Source organism: Sapajus apella, unplaced genomic scaffold (assembly GCF_009761245.1).
Source record: "Sapajus apella isolate SASKATOON/1434 unplaced genomic scaffold, GSC_monkey_1.0 scaffold1, whole genome shotgun sequence".
NCBI lineage: Eukaryota > Metazoa > Chordata > Mammalia > Primates > Cebidae > Sapajus > Sapajus apella.
In genome coordinates, this window is record NW_022436941.1 from 51,439,614 (window position 1) to 51,461,401 (window position 21,788).

Sequence of the window (21,788 nt, forward strand, 5' to 3'; positions counted from 1 at the left end):
ACAAGTTCTTGCGTCAGATCAACAAAACTTTCATTGATTTCTGTCTAGCCGCTTGGCTTCAACAATAATGTAATGCAATGGGCAGTGGGTGGGGGAGAGTTTCTACCTTCTTTCAGCCACCTGCCTTAACCTCATGCCTCATCTCAGTGTAGTCTGGATTCCTTTGACGATTAGTTAAAAGTGTGCATTACCTCATGGAAACAGACTTTGAACTAAGTTTTGCTTCTTTCTAATCGTACTCTTTCCCCTCATCTTTTAACAGTGATCTTTTAAAAAGAAGTGAGATTCTATTCAGAATGATGATGGTGATGGCTGTCTGAGGCATTTTAAAACTATTAGGTGGTTAATATGTGGTTAATATTATTTATTCAGCAGAAAATGGACTTTAAGCCCATGTAAAAAGCCAAGCATCATAATTGTAAACTTTTTTTTTAAAGTTATACAACTTTGTTTAGTTTCCGTTTTCCTGAAGCCCAGTTTCCCATCTGAGAGACGTGGGTATTGGCCTGGCTGTGGGAAACCTCCAGAGAAAACAGGGAAGCTCCGTGGTTGCGGAAGCCGTCAGTGACTGTGGGTGGCATTTTCTCTGCTGAGTCAGGACCTGCCAGCCCTACCCCAGGCTTCTACTAACAGTGCGGATTTTCTGGCAAGATGCAAAATCCAAGTCTTTGTGGTTCTTGAAGCTCTTCTGCAGTTTCTCCTTTTCGTTGGTACTTTGGGAAATTTTCACTTTAGAAGATCACTTCTTGCTGTGTCTTCCTCGTAACTGTTGAAAAAATTGGGAAATTTAACAGTCATTTATTTTATTTTTCCTCTCATCTGGCCTCTAAAGTAATATGATGTTGTGTTCATCTTTTTCAACAAACAGGAGAGGGAAGAGATTATGTGCCCATAATTTTAGAATTTTCTAAATAAAATATTGTATATTATAGGACATACAAGATTTCTCCATGATCCCTCGCTTTGCCCAGGGAGAAACAATAGTTTCTCCATAAAAGCATCCATTTTTCTCTTTTCCCCACTCTATTTCCTCAACCCAAGAGAAAATGTAGTCTTGTAGTTACCAGCCTTTGCATCCCCCATCCGCTCAAGCAAACCGAAAAGAGGCAAGCAGTTGGCTTCCGCATCTGAAGAGTGTAGGCGCCAAAATAATAAAGTGGACCTTTTTGTTAGTCACAGAGACTTAAGGTTCTTGCTAGTATTACTCTAATCATCGTAATAAACGTGTACTTCATTTTACACAGATAGGTACGGTCCATATGTTATTGGGAAGGACTTCATTCCTAGTCTTAGGGATGTTAGGACATGAAAGATTTAGCACCCTTTCTTTTCCTTAGGGCTTCAATAACCTACACTTCATTTTAGCAGTTAGATAGTACCTACATATTGGTGAGGGGGCTTCTCATCTATTCAGTCGATATTATAGCAAAAGAATAGGAAAAACATTTTAGATAATATTGTTCATCAGAAAATGAATTCTGTTACACACACTTCCCTTTATGAAAAAATAAGATCTGTCAGGCATTTCACCAATTTCAGCTGAGAGTAAATGTTCAGAGGATACACAGACATGGTTTAGGCAATCCTTATTGTTGGACAACCTTGCAGAGGCAGAATAATTCAGTAGCTAGGAGAGAAAATTCTGGAACTCATGCATGAGTTCATAGACTTGGTTCCACCACTCCGAACTTTGTAAACTTCAACAAGTTTTTGAACCACTGTGTGGCTCTTTTCCTTCATCTGTAGAATGGCAGTCATTGTCAAGAGTAGCTTGTGAGGATTAAAAAAAGGCCATGCAAAGCCTCCGGCTCAGCCCCTGGCACATGTGCATGCTTGGTAAATGGTAGGTGTTATTGCTGAGGAATGGATTCAATTAAAATATTAAGAAAATTAATATTTTGTTAGTGATGGAAGACTGGTTTAATTTCCTCTTCGTGCCATAGAAGAGGAAATGTTGTTTTTATAATTACCTAATGAAGAATATGGAAGAAATGATTTTGCAAATGATACTCTTAAGCTCACCACTGAACTAACAAAATCATTGAGATTTCCTAAGTTATGGAAATTTAAATACCTAATTTAAAATCAGGCTTGCAGTACATTTCCACAGGTAATGCCTGAAGTTATTGAAACCATCATGACTACAAAAACAGGCAGCCAGGAGGCCAGGTCTGCAGAGTCTGTTCAGAGAAGACTGTCTGGGGCCAGAGGACAGAGTGCCCGTGGGGCTGGCAGCCTCCACTTGGCCTTGCTGAATTAGACAACAGGTGCCAAGCCACTGCCAGCTGTGGACATCAGGATGAACAAAATTGCTGATGGCCTGTAATAAAGCTTTATGTTAGATCATAAAGTGCTCAGCCCAGATGATGAGAGACAGTTCGCATAGAAGGGGATCTCTTGATGTGTTCACGTCATTATTTTTCCCTCTCTCTCTTTCATACAATCTTCAAATTCTCTCCTTTTCACTCATTTTCATACTTGCCCTCTTTCCCTCCCTCCCTTGCTTTCTCTTTTCTTTCCTCTCTCCCTTCCAGTGTCTATCTATTTATAATCTCTCTCTCTCTCGTTCTTGGTATTCCTATTTTTAAACATTTTCTAAGTAGAACAGCGGTTACTGGAGGCTGGAAGGGGTTGACGTTACCAGAGGCTGGAAGGGGTTGACGTTACCAGAGGCTGGAAGGGGTTGATGACGGCGGGACTGAGGAGTTGTTGATCAAAGGGTACAACGTTTTGGATAGACAGGGGGAATAGGTTTTGAGAGCTACTGCACAGCAGGGTGGCTGTGGTCACTAATAATGTATTTATATTTCAAAATAAATGAAGTTCAAATGTCTCACCAAAAAAAAAATAAGTAAGAGAGGCCGGGCGTGGTGGCTCACACTTGTAACCCCAGCACTTTGGGAGGCCAAGGTAGGGGGATCACCTGAGGTCAGCAGTTCAAGACCAGTCTGGCCAACACGGTGAAACCCTGCCTCTACTAAAAATACAAAAATTAGCCAGGTGTGCTGGCACAGGCCTGTAATCCCAGCACTTGGGTGGCTGAGGTAGGAGAATTGCTTGAACCAGGGAGGCGGAGGTTGCAGTGAGCCAAGATTGCACCATTGCACTGGAGCCTGGGCAACAGAGCAAGGCTTCGTCTCAAAAAATAATAATAATAATAACAACTAAGTAATTGAGGTGATAGATATGTTAATTAGTTAGATTTAATTATGCCACAGTGCATACACATATCAAAATGGCACATTATACCATATAAATGTATACAAGTATTGTTTGTCAATTCAAAATAAAATTACTAATAATTTTTTTTAATTATGGAGGAAGCTTCATCATAACAGTTAACAAATTCATTAATGAAATTATCTTAACAATTTTAAGAATACAAAATGATCATCAAAATAAAAGTAGAAGAGGCATTTGGTAAAATTCAGTTTCTATTCCTGATAAAAATTCTTAGTAGACTAGGAATAGAAAGAAATTTCATTAAGTTTATGAAATATATCAACAAAAAGCCTTCATAATAAGTATATAATGGTGAAACATTTGGCTCATTCCTTTTAAAGTTATAAATCAGATAAAAATGCCCCCATCTCTGCTTTAAGTCATACCGAGGGCCTAGTCAATGGAATAAAATGAGATAAGAAATAAAATGTATATAAATCATACACAAAAAAATTCTTTCTATACCTTTCCATTTTTCAGTTCTCAGTGCCACTCTAGCTTTTATAGCATCACTGAAATCCAAGGTGACAATGCACACCTAAGAATATTATCATCTACGTAATACATTCAGTTATGGAAAATGAGATTTTGTTAACTAAGAATTGGTCCATAATTTTGGACTGTATATTCATATATAGATAGCATTCAGAGCCTAAGGAAAATAAATTGAGATGAGTTTGATTTTAATTATTAGTTAATTTAATTTGGAAACATAAATTTAGAAAAACATTAACCTGCCCATAAAATAATAAAGTAACTTAGTCTACATAGGCCTTGATTAGCTTGCAGTATCAATAATAATAGACTTTCCAGAATATTTCTTATGAATCATATTTTATTTGTAATTATTTAATCTAGAAAGAAGAGTCTGTTTGCCATAATGCAATGTATATTAGATATTTTCAGATTGTATTTGTACATGACTTGTGTCCTCTTCTAACAGTTACACACAATTTGTAATTGCCTACACTAGTGAAAAAGGATCCTTCACATTATAAAACAGCAGGAACTACAGTGTGAGGCCGGGAGACAGCAACCCCCAGTAACAAATGAGCCAGGAGCTAGCAGGCAAGTCCCAGTGGAAAGTTAAACAGAGGACCCTAACACTGAAATGCTACTGGTACTTTTGATTTCGGTCCTAGAGATACTCTGATTATTTTTCTGGTACCAGCTGGAAATAATTATATTATTAGGAAAGCAAATAAAGGCCCCTTCATTAGAAAATTTAAAATTTGCATTAATTTATGAAATTCCTAGGGCCCAGTACTCTGCCAGGTCCTGAGGATACCCAGATACAAGGTACAGAGTTGCCCTCAAGGAGCGCAGCCTTGCATGGAACAGAGGCAGGCACACAGTGGCATTGCAGCATGCAGAACTACGACAGGACTGCAGGGAGGATGCGTTCAAACAAAGAACGCCCCTGGAATGATGTCTGTGTGTTTGGTAAATGCAGCAGAAGCCTTGAGAAACAGCCTGAGAATTTTGAAGCTTTTTAAGCACCTGAAGCTCTTATCAAACATTCCTATCAAACTTTCATCAGACACCTGCCCAATTCAACTGAACGTAATATCCACCACTTATTACAAAATCACATATTAGGTGAATGGTAGTGAGATAACAGCTACAGAGGATAAATGGATTGGATTCTTTCCTTCTCTACGAGTAATTTATAATGTGATAGGAAATATAGGACATAGAAACTTGTTTGAAGAAAAAAAAACAATTATTTGCATTTTAAGTCTACTGTTATGCATTTTGGAAATTTGGTCTGTGAGACTTTCTTAATGCATGATGTAGTTGTGGGTTAATAGAGGTTTGTTCTCTCACCAATGGACAGCATCCTATAAGTCTAACAACTTCTACTTCCGGGTCAACTGTTGAACCGCAAGGATCCTTTTCCCCAGAACTCTGACTTCCAGTTGGCCTTTCTGCCTCTTGTTCTCTAGGGAGTACATCTCGCTTTCCTGTCCTTATGCCAGGTCTTACGAAGCCCCAGGATGTCCGTCTACTGGCTTAACTGACCCTGACCAGCAACCATCTACCCATTATACCTTTCATCCCCTCTGTTAAGCGGAAGGTTTGCCAGTATATTAACCAATAAAATGAAACACTAATACTGCATTATCCAAGTCCCAGGAGAGATTTTACATAGAAAGGGGCAAGTAATAGACGAGTAAGACTAGAGACCAAGACTGCTCACCTTTTACAGATCTGGCAAACACGGCTAAAAGGCAAGAGAGGTTTGGTGTTCAAGGGGGATCGTTTGGAGTCTTAGCCACTAGCTTTTGCTTAATCAGCCTGAGCCTCTCTATTATACATCATCAGGCTGTCATTATTCCCCTATAGGACGCCTGTCCAGAAAAGTTAACCAATTTGTAGCAACATTCTACCTTCCAATACCCTTCTAATTGCCAAGGATAGAAGGTTCTCAGGAGACTTCCTGTCTGCAAGAATCTTATAATCTAGAAAATGATATAAAAGCAAGAAAACAGATAACAACAATACGAAATAAATGTGAATTACATAGTTCTAAGGAGTATAAAAGAGACATTAATTCTATTAACGCTCTCTTCCACATTTTTTTTTTCTAATTTAAGTTTATGTACGAGGATTGGGGATGATGGGGTTAAGGGATGGGTGTTACTAGGGGTAGAAGCAGCGTATATGTCCAGCATGTACACAGCCTTGAATTATTCTTTTATCAATAATAACAATATTTATTGAATGTCATCCATGTGCTGGGCACACTCAAGTTGCTGTGGATACGGAGGTGAAAAAGGCAAAGATTCTTCTCTCACAGAGCTTTGTTCTAATACATTGAGACTCTTCTCTGCCTAGGCAGCCCCAGGCGGCTGTGACTTAACGTATTCTGTTCCCACAATCCCAGTGATGCTCTGCACTCCTGATACCTCACTTCTCTCACACATATTGGAACAATATGGGTATTAAGCAGTGTGTGTTAACAGTTGTCAGTGGCAGTCTCTGGGATGGCATATCACAAGCTCAGGCAAAACCCTCAATTAGCATCTAACCGAGTCTTCACAGGGCATATTAACTGGGGAGAAAAATACAAGAGACCCTCCCCTCTCATTGTTGTCAGATCACTGTAGAATAACCGAAACCAAAATGAAAATTTTCAAGAGTGAATAGCTTCTAGCCACTCCTTGAAGAGCTGGCTGATTTATTAGGGAGAGGGAGAAATCAATTAAAAAAAGATTTGAATATCAGGTGTTATGTGGGAAGAAGTTGAGGATACCATAAATGGAATCTGTGTTCACAATTTAGAATTGGTCCTTGAAAAATCTCACTACCTGCCATTTAAGAAATTGAAGAATAGAAAATAACTTGCAATATTTTTGGTGCTATCCCATATGGAAAACTACTATTGGCGATGTTGGTCCTGTGATGTAAGACATGAAAACCACAACATCGAGAATGTTCCCCATCAGGACAAGGGCCAGCCCGGGAGAAAAGTGGGCCAGGGTCAAGCCCATTAGATCTCTTTACCTCTCTTCAACCTGACAGAGACAGGAATTAAAGGAAACAATTCAATCTTCATTTCTGGAGTCCCTGACTGGCTCACACATGAGGATTTTGATATCGTATATTCTCGGGTATGATCAAAATGTTCACAACACAAGTCAATCAGTTGCCAGCCTCAATTCTTTATTTTGCAGTGCCTTATAGAAAGTTCTGTGTATACTCTGCTTTCTGATAAGCTGGTAATAAACTAGAGACCCCAACTAACAGAGATTCTTTAAAGTGCAAGGGTAATGTCCTTGTTTCTGAGGTGAGACATAGAAATAGAGAAGATAATGCACAAAGGTGTTGATCGCAGTAAGTTTGCTTCTCAAATGTATGTGTCCTCCTGGTGGTAACAGAGCAGCAGCAGCCACAGATGGCTGGGGAGCCCATCACACTCCAGACTCTGAGCAGGCCTAAACACAGAAAAATCCCAGCATTTGTGACCCAGATACAATAGTCTGTGTCCCCTCCTCCATTTCCTCAGCTCCCACAGGGATGTCCTATGCAGCAATCGTGAAGTCATTCCAGTGACTGCTTTAACCTACCAGAACTTGTACTCCTTATATTTTGAGGTAACACTCTTATTAAAACAAATAAATGGTACTGTCACCCTGCAAGACCACCCAACTCATTTCAATTAGTCTGTCACTGTTAGAAAGTCTGGCTGTCAAGTTTGTTTGCTTATTCATTTATCCCATGAACCATAACTGAGAATCTTGGTTGAGCTCACACATATTAAACGAGTCCTATGTTGGGGACCAGAGATGCCCATTTTTCACGGAACTCACTACCTGGTGGTGAAGCAGACATGTTAAAAGATAAATTACAATATAACATACCACATATAAAAAAAACAAAAAAGTCAAGGACAGTACAAAGGTATGGAGAAAGGAGTTCCTGAGTGCTTTCTAGAAGAGTTAGGGAAAAAATTCACCAAGTAAGTGAGGGTATTAGGTAATAGAGTGTCATGACAATTAAGATTTGTGTAACTGAGAGGAGGAGTAAATGAGGATATTCTAGCAAGGATGGAATGGCATGTATCAAAGCAGTGTTTTAAAGGATTGAGCTGACTTGGCAAATGACATGAATTCCCCCCCTTGGCCAAAACCCAGTGATATAGTTTGGCTGTGTCCCCACCCAAATCTCACCTTGAATTGTTATAATCCCCACTTGACTTGAAAGGGACCCAGTGGGAGGTAATTAAATCACAGGGATGGATCGTTCCCATGCTGTTCTCAAGATAGTAAGTCTCATGAGATGTGATGGTTTTATACATGGGGGTTCCCCTGCACAAGCTCTTTTGCCAGTCTCCACGTAGGACATGACTTTGCTTCTCCTCTGCCTTCCACCATGATTGTGAGGCCTCCCCAGCCATGTGGAACTTTGAGGCCATTAAACCTATTCTTTATAAATGACTCAATCTTAGCATGTCTTTATTAGCAGTGTGAGAGTGAGCTAATACACACAGCATGCCAAAGATAAGAAGAAATGAGCCTAGAGGCAGGTGGAGGGTTTGTAAGGAGAACAGCCGTACAATTAGATGTGCATTTTAATTACACCCTGCCAGAAGTACGAAGGAAGATTGACTGGAAGGTGGGAGTCCGAAAACAAACAGACAAAGCACAGGAGACCAATTCGAAAAAGTAATGATAGGTGAGTCAAGAAATGATGGAATCGCTGGTGATTTCTGGGTTTTCAGCTTGAACAAGTAGGTTGTGACGTTTGTTAGGAAGTGAAAGATGGGAGAGGAATGGGAAAGAAGGAATAGGCTGGAATCCAGAGAATAAATAGGAAAAGAAATGATATAGTAGAATAGATCGTGGGAAATCCTGTAGAAATGAGGAAATGCGGTGACTGTAAAAGATAGGTCTGAAGTGACTGGTGAATGCAAAGATGTTAGGGTGTAAGCGACTCTCGTTTCAAATGACTAATCACGCATAGACTCAAAGTGAATAAAAAGGCATTTACAACTAGGAAATAAAAATAATGATTTGACCTTACTTTAATGACCCAGGATAACATCTACATCTTTTGTTAAAATAAGCCGTTAATGGTTTATAAAAGATGCTCCAACATGTTATTTGCAAAGCATCAGTGCCTCAAGATTCAGCCTTTTTGTCCCTGTAACCCATTTGCAAGTAAAATGCCATGGTCTAAAAAAGGTTAGTATTTAAAGTTACAATTATTACACATTTTATACTTTCAAAAAACCTGTTCTCTGATCTTTATTAATTTATTCCTTTCCTCTCTCAACCTTTGTTTAATTTATAGTCTGTCTTGTCTTTTCCTTCCTTATTTAAGAAATGACAAAAAATGCCCATTCTTCAAAACAACCTACAAGTTCATTCTTTGCATTCCAGCCTTGCTTTCCTCTTTCCTTTTGGTTTTTTTTTTTTTTTTTTTTTTGGTTTTTTTTTTTTTTGAGATGGAGTCTCACTCTGTTGCCCTGCTAGATTGCAGTGGTGTGATCTCAGCTAGCTACAACCTTCGTCTCCCAGATTCAAGCAGTTCTTCTGCCCCAGCCTCCTGAGTAGCTAGGATTCCAGGCATACACTACCACGCCCAGCTAATTTTTGTATTTTTAGTAGAAACAGGATTTCACCATGTTGGTCAGGCTGATCTTGAACTCCTGACCTTGTGATCCACCCTCCTCAGCCTCTCAAAATGGTGGGATTACAGGTGTGAGCTACCACGCCCTGCCAGCCTTTCTTTCCTTAACTTTCATTATAAAGATGATTAGGATAGGCCAGACACAGTGGTTCATGCTTGTAATCCCAGCACTTTAGGAGGCTGAGGTGGGTAGATTACATGAGGTCAAGAGTTCAAGACCAGCCTGGACAACATGATGAGACCCCCATCTCTGCCAAAAAATACAAAAATTAGTCAGGCATGATGGCACACACCTGTAATTCCAGCTACTTGGGGGGCTGCGGTGGGAAGATCATTTGAACCCAGGAGGCAGAGGTTGCAGTGAGCTGAAATGGCAACACACTTCACTCCAGCCTGAGTGACAGAGTGAGACTCCACCTAACAAAAAGTGTGTATGTGTGCGAGTGTGAGTGTGTGTGTGTGTGTGTATAGGGTTAACAGCATATACTATCATGCATTTCAATCATTATATATTGAATGTTCTCTCTTTAGTATTTCGCTTCACATTTCTGCTGAATTGAGGATCTCAGGGAGTGTTTCACAACTAACGTGTGCCAGACTTCCCCATCTCAGCCCTGTTCTAGGCCAACTCATGATGCATGCCCTGTCCGGGTTCCAAGAGAGGTTTGGTGGAAGAATCCTTATAAACACCATATCCTTGATCTGTCCTGAGGAAGCCTGAATCATCTGATTGGCCCCAGAGTCACCCTCATTTTCCATGAATTCCCGCAGGCAAAGGTTGGCCCAGAATAAGACCAATGTAAAAGCCCAGAAGAATAGCGGAGCAGTAGACTAGCGTCCAGGAATGGGGGAAAATGATGAACTTTGCCCAAGAATTGGAAAGCATGCTTAATTCAGATTTATAGTATCTGACTCACATTCACAGATTTCCCTGTGCTCTTTCCTGCAAAGGTTTTGTTTTTCCTTTTGTAACCTTTACCTTCTGCCTAAAATATCCCTCCCTTTTTTCTCTTTCCATGCTGAAAATTCTATGCCCTCTTTCAAGCTACCCTTTTGATCGCTGAGATTGTATGCTTATGACTTTCCAGCATTAAAGATTTCATTGACTGCTCAGTTTTTCTGAGGGTCTCTATTTAGAGCAGTACCCCCAAAATTTAAGCGTTCAGTAATGTAAAACTTGTGAGTTATAATGTTTCATACATAGTGTAAGTCATACATAGCCTACACTGCACTGCTTTCTGCCTTAAAAACTGTACATTTAAAAAATAGTAAATTTGTGAGTTAAGAATAAAACACTGAGTTTTAACATAGTATGAAATGGTAATATGAAATGGCCAAAAAAAAAAAAAAGAAAGAAATTGCAGTTGCAAAATACTGCAATGAGACTACTCTTCCTCCCTGTAATATTTGAACATTCTTCTCTGTTCTGTTCATCTATTCATTTTGAAATGAATGCTGCAACTATCTAGTAAGCTCTGACCACTTGCCAGGCCTTGTGCTCTGTTCTGGTGATAGGAGATGACTAATAAACTATTCCTAACCTCCACCAGCTCATGGTAGCAAGAAGAAAAACATATAAACAAATCATCTTTATCGTATGTTCAGAAAAATCATCTTAGCATCCAGAGGACCACAGGTAGCATCTGGCACATAGTAGCAGTTAGTTAATACATATCAAGGGGTCTGGATCCTATTACGGTCTTTGCCTCCAGTCAGCCAGACAGCCTCTGTCAAGTCAAGAAACCTCCACATACATTAACATTGAAGTGGAAATGTGTGTTCCATTCATATTCATTCAGCCAGTATTTATTGAGCACCTACAGCAAGTCAGACTGCTCTATGGTGAAATTTTCAAGTGGGTAAAGCAAAGTGCTTTTTGTTAAGGATACTGTATCTCAATCTAGCAGAGGGAGACAAACACATAAATGATCAATAATGTGTGATTAAGACTATAATGGAAAAATGTGTCGAGTAAAATGAGTGCATGAATGAAGGAGAAACTGATTCAGCTCAGGTGATCAGAGAAGTCTAAAGAGAGGAGACAATGTGTTAGATGCCGTTTGAAGGAGGAACAGGAATGGAGGGCTCATTCCTGAAGGAGAGCCCAGCTCGAGCACGGATGCAGAAGGAAGCATGCAGCTTGGTGTGCACCATTCTTGCTCACCCCCTGTGGGCATGAGGAAGGGCCAGATGATGCTTGGTGGCCTCATCCAGCCTACGGTATCCATAATTAGCACCATTTGAATGTTTATGTTCAATAATTTGAGACCCTTAGGAGACAGTTGGTGGATGGTCCCTTGTGTTCAATACATGAAAAGTCTTTCAAGTCTTTAATTTGTGTGTCTTTTATTTCCATTATTTGAAGATGAAATTGATTCAGAAAAAAAAAATCAGCTCCAATATTAAGATTATCTTTTGAGAAAGTATGTAAAAATAAAAATAATTACAATCTCCAACTCTCTCCACCCCTTCCCCAGTAGAAGTTGATATCTGATTAGCATTAATAAATAACTTAGAGGAATACAGTATTGTATGGTTTTACATTTTCAACTTTTTATTAAAATTTTTATCTCAAGTAAATAATTTTTGGTAAAATCTAATTTTTTGTACTCTGTATTGGATATGATTTGCTTGTCTGATTGAAGTCTACCTGCTGATCATACTAAATTTAATATATTAATGTGTCTTTTCATTTCTAGAATAAGAACAAAGAAAAGGGACTATGTTACTGCAGGGAGAAATAGTATAGACAATGCTTACAGTTTTATTAAAACCTGTGGAGGAATTTCTTGACACCCCATCCTAAGGCAAAAACCATACAATATTATAGGTCAGGTCAGAGCTCTCAGGTTTTAAATTTGTATTGGCTGCTTTTCCTAACAAGTAAGTGCACAAAAGAGTATCTGGCACACAGTAGGTTTTCAATAATCATTTGCAGAATAAATTTTAAATGAAGTAAGTCACTAGGCACAGCCCTCAAGGTAACCACTCCACAGATAATAAAGGGTCAGGAAGCAGCAGCAACATGAATACTAGCACACCAATATGGAAACACATTTAGGAAATATTCTTAGAAACTCCATTTATAGGCAGCATTCATTTCAGCGGCACTTCCTATTCCTACGTGAATTTACTACTTCCTAAACATTATTCACCTTGTTAAGAGTAGATACTTATCTTCATAAAGCTGTGAACGACAAGCACAAAATGATTTAGGATCAGAGGAAAAGAAACTACCTTTTCTAAGCTGATGCTGGTTTTTTTTCTTGGCTTTTGTGTAAGCATGACATTCATGCAACTAATAGTAATAATTCCTGCATGTGTTCCTGACACATCAGCCCTCTGAAGTAAAGATCACACTACTTGTGCAAGAAAGTGTGATTACTTGGATTTTTAACAAAGGTTAATTGGAGTAATTTGGGGGTTTCTCCAGGTTTTTCTGCCTGTAAAATGGCCAGGCACAGGCAAAGGATAATGATGGTGATATACATTCTTGAGGACTGATTTTGCAGACATGTAAAGAAATTGAGTGGTTGAAAGCTTTTAGTCTGTGATGGTGGTTCTCTGAAAAAAGCTGAATTCTACTTAAATAGCATTAATATAAAAATATAGCTTCATATAATAAAAAAGGTAAACAATTTAGTTATTTGTTTTTACTGATAAGAGATCATTTTTAAAAGAATAGAAAGAAGAAAACCTTTGTAAATAACAAAATAGTATTTAAGAAGGGAAAAATAAGTTTTAATCACTGCCTAGAAAAAGGATTTTCTAGTTGATAACATAATGCCTAAAACAAGAAATGAGAGCTCCATGTGGCATTCTTTTTTCATTTCTATTCCTTTCAGTAACGAAATAGAATCTGTTTCCCTAATGAAATTCTATTTCATTAGAATTTTTGAAGCACCTGTCACCTATCATCATCAGTTTGTACATATTTCAAGTTTTTCCAGTGAGCAAATGTAATAATGCAGGGTCCATATGTCCACATGTCTGGGAGGAAAGATTCCACGTGGTTTTTGGATTACCTGTCTGGACTCTTTTTCCCATTTATTGCTTGGAATATGTCACCTTCTGTCAATCTAATTACTCCTCTAGGAAACGGCTGTTCTCAGCTCACAGTATGACAATCGCTGTCTTGTGAAAATCTCCCAGAAGCCTCTGTAGTTGATAGATCTACCTCAACAGTGTCACTCTGACGTGGAAAGCTGACTTCAGAATACAGGCTTACTCAAGATTTACTTGAGTTCTCCAAGGAAAGAGTTTCTTTAGATACGTAACGAGAGAAGCTGGTGGTTTTAGGTCTCTTGCCTTATCTTGATATACGTGAATAAATCTTTTCAAACCTTAGTCAGTCAGCTGAGAGACAGTATATACATCTAGGACTTTTAGCCCCTATAAAATAATAACAACTGAAGTACCTACGTTACCTGACCAGTGGCACTTGTAAAAGATCAGAGAAGCTTTCAAAAGCCAAGAGCAGAGATTCTGATTTTGCTAGAAAAGGGCCTGAAGGAATAATGCCTATTTATCCATTTAGTCAGCCCTTTAGTTCATATCAACTATCCATTACTGTGATAAAGACAGACTTGGCTGAATCTAACAGAAATTCTTTTGTTATCATTAAACAGCTGTAGATTTTTAATATAATAAAGATAAAACTGCTCTTATAGCTCCACATTCACACTATGGTATTCAAGTTTGTGCCATCACTTCCATTTTCAGAGCTTTATAATTCCACCATAATCATTTGTTCTTGGCAGAAATGTGTTATACAGGCACTCAGCTGAGGATAATATTTTTGAACAATTTTTTCGATGTTCTTTCTGGTTATGTGATTATGGGAATTTGGAACTCAATATTAATTTGCTCTTCAGTTTTGTGTTTGTATATCTCAAAATGCTCTTTTTTAAATAACACAATTTAACTTGAATCATTACTTAGATTTGGGCGATATTCATAGCAAGATAATGCAGTCAGATACAGAAGAATGTATTGGGAGAAAATGAGCCACGTTTTTCCTTCTCCTCATCACTGCCATTTCCTTTGTGACTTCATGCCACCCGCCATGTTTAATAGTTTATATAACTCTTCAGGTACAAAGTGAGATGCTAACCTAATTGTTTTTTTTTTTTCATTCATAAACTGATGTGTTTTATGGACCAATATGCATTCCAACTCTTGACTAAAATTTGACATCTAAGAAAATCAGTATTTTAGTTATATTTTCATACGTGAAATTTTCCCTCAGCCTAATTTTTTTAAATTTCTAGTTCATTTATTTCAGTGTCCAATTTACTACTATAGTTATATGAGTGAGAGAGATCTAGTCTGCACCCATCACTTCACAAGTGTGGGAAAACAGGCAGGGGAAGGGTGGGCCCCACACTGTCTCCAGACAGGAGGCAAATAGTCATCGTCTGACCTTGGGCCATGGTGCTTGGCCATGTGAGTTTGACAGCTGGCATAGGTTTACCGAAACTCTTCATGGAAGACTTGTGAGAGATAATGGGTTAATATTTGTGGAGATCTTTCAACAAAGTGTAATTGATGTTTGAATTTTTATAAACCAAACACAATGTCTACCCCCTGAAAGCTTTGTGAGAATATTTAGCACACATGTATGTGCCAGATGGATTGTAATGACAGTTGATAGGCCTCTTCTAACCCTTGCGTTATGTTGTCAGAAATCTGCATATCAAAACAACCATTATTTTTACAGTAAGATTTATTGGTTAAAAGATTTGGATGCACACTGAAAAATCTACTGCCTAAATAAGACTATAAATTAACTGTATGAAAGACTTTAAATTAAAGGTTTATGTAAGAAAATTCTTGGCAGGGTGCCATAGTTCATGCCTGTAATCCCAGCATTTGGGGAAGCTGAGGCAGGAGCATTGCTTGAGTCCAGGAGTTCGAGAGCAGCCTGGAGAACATATTAAGACTCTGATTCTACAAAAATAATTTTTAACCAGGTGTGGTGGTGCACAGCAGTAGTCCCAGCTGCCCAGGAAGCTGAGGTGGAAGGATTGCTTGAGCCTAAGACATGGAGGCTGCAGTGAGCTATGATCATGCCACACTGCATTCTAGCCTGGGCAACAGAGTAAGACTCTGTCTCTAAAAACGGAAAAGAAAAAAAAAAAGAAAGAAAGAAAGAATACTTTTAGCATGCCTTTTAGAAATATAGGCAGATAACTTTTGAAAAACATCAAATAATATTTTCTTCATCTTACCTATTTTTCTCTATACAAGTGAATTCTTATGAAAAATATGTGGAATATAATGCAGAGCACTCAGAAAGTATTCTTAAAAGCTCAAAGATATGCAGAGATCAAAGCAGAAACAAACATCATAATACAACAGTCATCAGCCAGAAGAATGTTCTTGTGGTTGAGATAGTAACTAAACCATATGAGGCACGGAAAGTTAAGTTAGTAAATAAAATTTTTATTCTAATGTATGGTGATGTTCTTCATAGTATTATTGTAGAAAATTTCTAAGAATACTTATGATGAGTGAAAAATGATGCCTGAAGATCCATGATAAGGGGACAGGTGGCCCCACCAATTATAAATGCCTCAAGATTGTAAATGTATATTTTATCATACTGTGTCAAAATATTCATTTTAATATTCAAACATTTTACCACATAATAAACTGTAACCATATGTTTATTTGTTATATTATACCACTATAACATTAATAAATATTTACAGAGCCACTGTGTATCCTAGATATATTAGAAATGATAGCTTTCTTGATTTTTTAAGTGAAAACATTCAGTGCCTCAAAAACTAATTTTAAATAATGTTACATTTGTTACACATTGATAAGAGCCAAGGAGTTTAGATTTTTAAGACTGACACCCCCTTTTTAACTCATGTTGTTTTATTTATTTTCCCCAATTGCATGAATTAAAGATGGGGTGTTATCTCAGCTTTGAATTCCTTAGCTTGATGTCGCAGCTTTTGCTTTACTTGTATGTGAATTCTGTCTTTAATAAAGATGAGCTCTGCTGAACTTTCCATTAATGAGAGACACTTAGGTATGCATCTCTTTATAACAGATCTTGGGGTACCAGGAAAATTCAGAAATGTTGCTAGTCTATTAATAATTAACATGGCAAGCTGTATGATTAATCAGAAGTTTTATGATCCCTAAAAACATAACATTATCTCTATAAATCGAATTGTATACAATTAAGTTGACAACCATCAGTTTAAAAAAAAAAAAAAAAGGCAGGCCAGGGTGTGGTGGCTGAGCCAGTAATCCCAGCACTTTGGAAGGCTGAGGCCTCTCCCTGAGGCCAGGAGTCAGAGACCAACCTGGCCAACATGGAGAAGCCCTGTCTCTACTAAATGTACAAAAATTAGCTGGGCATGGTGATGTACCTCTGTAATCCCAGCCACTCGGGAGGCTGAGGCAGGAGAATCGCTTGAACCAAGGAGGTGGAGGTTGTAGTGAGCCGAGATCACCCCACTGTACTCCAGCCTGGGCGACAAAGAGAGATTCTGTCTCAAATTTAAAAAACCAAGTAAAACTTGGGACTCCTAACTCATACTTTTTCTGTTGCAATGCTACATTAGTATTTATTATTCTGTGACAGCTGAGACTAGCCCAGACCCACATCCAGGAGGCAGGAGGTTCCAGATGAGGCACTGACTTTGTACTTTCACGTGTCAGTCTCAGGGTGATTCCTACTCAGCTGAAAAACCAGGAGATACCCTTCCTAGTTTGGTAGTTAATGACCTGATTATCTGTTTTCAGTGTTCTTCATCTTCCTTACTCAGCTCGGCTGTTTTTCCTTTTCTTTCCACCTATGTGTAGGAAGAGAACTTCTCAGTATTATAAATTTTGATAAGATTTTCACATATTGAAAACCCTAACAAACAAAAGTAGTTCTTTACATAAGCACAATGTCTGAGCTTTCTCACCGATGCTTGTTGGGAATATTAACTGGGTTCTCTTATACCCTTTAGCTGTCAAGTACATCAGAAGTGGGGGTTGTGGGGGCAGACACCACTAATGCCAACCATTAGTTTAAATTCACACTTGGACCTGTTTCCAGCGTTTCTGCTTTTGTCTTCATCACAGGTTTGGAAATCGTGTAACGTCCTGATTTCTAACTTTTCTGTGGGAAAAGAGTGTTGCAATTTGCCACCTTAATTGTTTTCTGCTGTAATTGCCTCTCACTAGCTATTTGAAGCATATATGAATTCTGTGTTATGAAACTTCAGTCCTTATACTCTCTGTTCATTGACTGAATTGAGTTCCAAAAGGAATCTTTCCCTTTTTTTTTTTTTAAACTGCTGATGAGCGCTCGATTGAAATGACTCAGTTTCTAACTGTGGCTTCTCTTCTTTAGTAGAATAAAGCATTTGTAATCACCTGAAACACTGGACAGCTTGAACTTCTTTAATGCCCCTAAATGTCTCTTACAGCCTTTGTCTAGGTTTGAACTTTGCAAATTATGTATTTCAGACGTTGAGAAAGAAGGGCCTTAATGGCTGTGACAGCCCAGACCCCGATGCGGACGATTCAGTAGGTCACAGCCCTGAGTCTGAGGACAAGTACAGGAAAATTAACGAAGATATTGATCTAATGATCAGCAGGCAAAGATTGTGTGTAAGTACTCGAAACACCCTTCATTTTTTTTACTCTTGATATTTCTCTGAACCTGGCAGGCATTGAACAAGAAAGAAAACAAAGGCTGTGAAAGCCCCGATCCCGACTCCTCTTATGCACTCACCCCACGCACTGAAGAAAAATACAAAAAAATTAATGAAGAATTTGATAATATGATCAAGAGTCATAAAATTCCTGTAAGTACCAAAGGTAGATGGCTGGTCTGCTGATAACTGCTGCAGTAACATACCTTAACCCTCTCAGTGATGGCTTTCTCTAAGACTCTTCGGAAAGTCAAACAGATAAAATAGCCATCTATCCCATGGGCAGCTCACATTTAGAAAGCAAACCCTAAAGGATGCTGAAATTATGTAATCTAACAGAGTTGCCATCAACAAGCTCATTCTGAGGTAGAACAGTTCACAGGAGGAAGAGAAAGATTTACGAGCCACACCCTGGATTTACACAATGTTTTAAACACACAGTCCATGAAAATCACTATACATGAGTAAAACACTGGAATCTCCTTCCAAACAAGTTTGAGGATTCCTATAAAACACACAGATTATATATTGTTTGCTGAGAGCAGGATACACAAGTGGATCGGCAGTTCTTTCATGTAAACTGACAATCATCACCTACATACAAGCTGATTTCTGAATAAAATTTCAGCTCCCTGTACATGAAATTCAACAACAGCACTGAAGGGTTAAAGCTATTGCTCGCTGCAGGGAACAGACTGCATGAAACCTAATGGTAAGATTTCAACATGTTTGTGTGCTGGGGTGATTTTAAAGCTTTATCAGAATATTATCTGCTTTGCCACCAACATTTTCCATGCTTTAACATTTGGCTAATTTTTGTTTTAACCAAATGAAGAACATTCTAACAGTCAGTCATATGCCTTGCCAGACATTTAAGAGAAATAACTGCATGTATTATTTTGTTGTCCACATATATAGGAGGAAAGTATATACTTTTAATTAGATTCTGTCATCAATCAAATAATGTTAATGTTGTGGCATAAAGGGATGAAACCTGAGGTTCACATGCCTTCCGAATAACTAATGTTAGTGTCTGAATCCTAATTGTATACAAGCTCCTTGTTAGGTAATCAATTCCTTTTGTAAAAAAATTCATTTTTTGTAAGTTAGCAAAACAGCCTAAACCTGAGGAATTAGGGACTGAGGTGAGAATATGTTTTGGTGATTGCAAGTGCAGATATTTGGGGACAAAGCGCGAGGCCAAATTCACAACTGCACTCACAAGATAAATTAATACTTACCATGGTAGCTGCACACTCAAACCTGTATTAAATTTAATTGAACATTTTAAAACTTATTTTCAAAATGTGTGCATATTAAAATTTCTGTCCTCATAGATACCTATCTGCTTCTTCGCTAAATGAAATAATATCAGCAGTAGAACTTTTGTTGAATCAGAATTACTAATACACCGCATCATGAAGGAAAGCTAAGTGCTGTAAATTCTTAAGGGTTTCATAAAACTGAGTAGTATATGCCCACATTCACAGTGGGTACTTTATGAAATGAAGTATTTAGTATCATATGCAGCCATGCATACTTGTTATGTCCAGGATTCTTAAATGATAAAATATCCATTGGGATTTTATTTCGCCCAGAAGAAGGAAAGAAAGCAGCTCCTTTGGGCCAATTTTTAATTCTTATGGTCTGAGTTTCTCTTGCTATATAATACACTGGTGTGAGCAGCTGTGCACTAAGGTTTGTGAATGTAGGATGTTAATGCAGAACACCTTCGGCATGTCAGATAGTAAGAATCGCCTGCTTAGTTGGAATAAAGACAGACAGTACTGCTGATCATTGAGGGGAGGCAATCATAAACATAGGTGGAGTTTTAACCCCTAAAGTTCTGGGGAAATGCACATTGGATCATTTTTCTCATGCTTTAGGGAGAGAGACATGCGATACACACCTAGATTCCCTCACAGGATTTCAGCCTGTTATGTAAAAAGTTCATAATCAAGATACGTGATTCCTTAAGGGGTGCAGTGGTGTGTGGCAGGGGGCGAAAAACCACATAGAGCAGAGCTGTGAGAAGGAGCCACCCAACTCCAAGCTGTGCCGCAGAATCTCCATCTCTTTAGTAAGTGCTTCAGTCTCCACGATGAAAAGCCCAGTTTTTGTACATCACTCTCAGTTGCTGGAAGTCAGTTTCGTTGAAAGTTTCCACAGCTGCTAAAACATTTACAGCAGGGCAAGGACACTTTGCCCTTTGTATGTAGAGAGTGTCTCCACCTCTTTAAAAACACTACGAGGCTGTTTTTCTATTTCGAAGACCCAGTTTGAAGAGTTTTCCTTTTAAAATAGAAAATTTAATATTGCAGTCACCTGTTGGTATATATAATTTATGCCCATATTCTTCAATTACATGAAATAATTCATGGGTGATTTGGAACTGTGTCGACCAGCATTTCCTCATGCTGGGTTTGCCATGGTTCATGCTGGGCTTCACAGTAAGAAAAAAAACACCTCCGTCTGAGGAACCAGCAGAAGCCAGGAAAGGGGCTGAATGAATGAGAGGCGGGTGCAAATTGGTTGAGAGTAAAAGGAAAGGGAGGAAGTGGAAAGAAACAGTATATATATTCTTCAAAATAGTGGGCTGTGAAGAAAGAGAAATAATGCTGTATGTAGGATCAAAAGAGGAATTAAAATGAAAGCACTTGAGATTATTTACATGCAGAGAAGTGCTTGGAGGAAGGAAAAGATTGAACATAGAGGTACAACGGAGATAAAATGACAAGCCTTCTGGAGAAAGGGGAGGAGGATGGGACCTAAACAAGACGGTGTTACAGATGGAGCCAGGTGTAGCTAAGGTGGTAGGTGGTTAGAATGACGCTGAGTGGGTGACCGTATAATGACCTCTATTTTACTTTTATTTTTTGAGATGAGGGTCTCTCCCTGTGCCTCAGGATGGAATGCAGTTGTCTGATCCGATCCTGGCTCCCCTCAACCTCCGCCTCCCAGGTTCAAGCAATTATCCTGCCTTAGCCTCCCAAGTAGCTGGGACTACAGGTGCTTGTTACCAGGCCTGGCTAATTTTTGTATTTTTAGTAAAGACAGAGTTTCACCATGTTGGCCAGGCTGGTCTCAAACTCCTGACCTCAAGTGATCTGCCTGCCTTGGCCTCCCAAAGTGCTGGGATTACAGGCATGAGCCATCACGCCCGCCTTCTATATATAAATTTAGTTTAGCTCCTGTAGTTATTGGGGAAGGGGACAGCAGGTTCTTGAAAGATGACTGAGAAGTTAGACATGATGAGGAATAGGGGATGGAGAGGGAATGAACAAGTCCATGATAGAACTGTCAGGCAGCCTTGAGGACATTTTAGATAACCAGCAACTGGTACTTATGAATCATCAGAGTTGTGCGATTTTTTTTTTCCTCTACTAGGGCCCAGCAGCTGGTAGTGGTTGGTCAAAATTTAAAGGTGTCATTAGTGGAAAAAGAAGAGTGAGGGGGAAGATTCAGTGCAATCATTCACATTAAATAAAAGAAAGCCCATTAACTAAAAGTATTTTACTTAAACTGCTTTATTTGATTTTTTTAATTGGATTTTTTCCTTGTGGCAAGTTTGGGAAAATAGTGGGATTTGGATAAGAGTTCAGATACTTTTCCGATCATGACTCACTACAGTAACCATGATCACTTTGTTCAGGGATAGAAACTAAAAGATTTTAGCTGTCACGTCTGTGTCTTTCAATGCTGGGACCGGCTTCATCGGCCCTCAACCTGGCCCTGTTCTCATAGGGCTGCACTTGGTTAAATACT

General features: G+C 38.7%; 1 protein-coding gene across 34 annotated transcripts in view; it reads left to right on the forward strand.

Annotated features, from left to right (window-relative positions):
* Positions 1-21,788, forward strand: part of MEF2C (myocyte enhancer factor 2C) — a 181,320-nt gene that overhangs the window by 120,994 nt on the left and 38,538 nt on the right. For 24 of the 34 annotated variants that reach the window (XM_032277247.1, XM_032277232.1, XM_032278763.1 and 21 more), the window contains one exon: positions 17,836-17,979. In XM_032277247.1, coding sequence (XP_032133138.1) covers positions 17,836-17,979 — 144 coding nt within the window. Of the gene's footprint in view, positions 1-17,835; positions 17,980-18,038; positions 18,177-21,788 lie in introns of all 34 variants that reach the window. The other 10 variants (XM_032278427.1, XM_032277990.1, XM_032277837.1 and 7 more) reach the window with 2 other exon arrangements.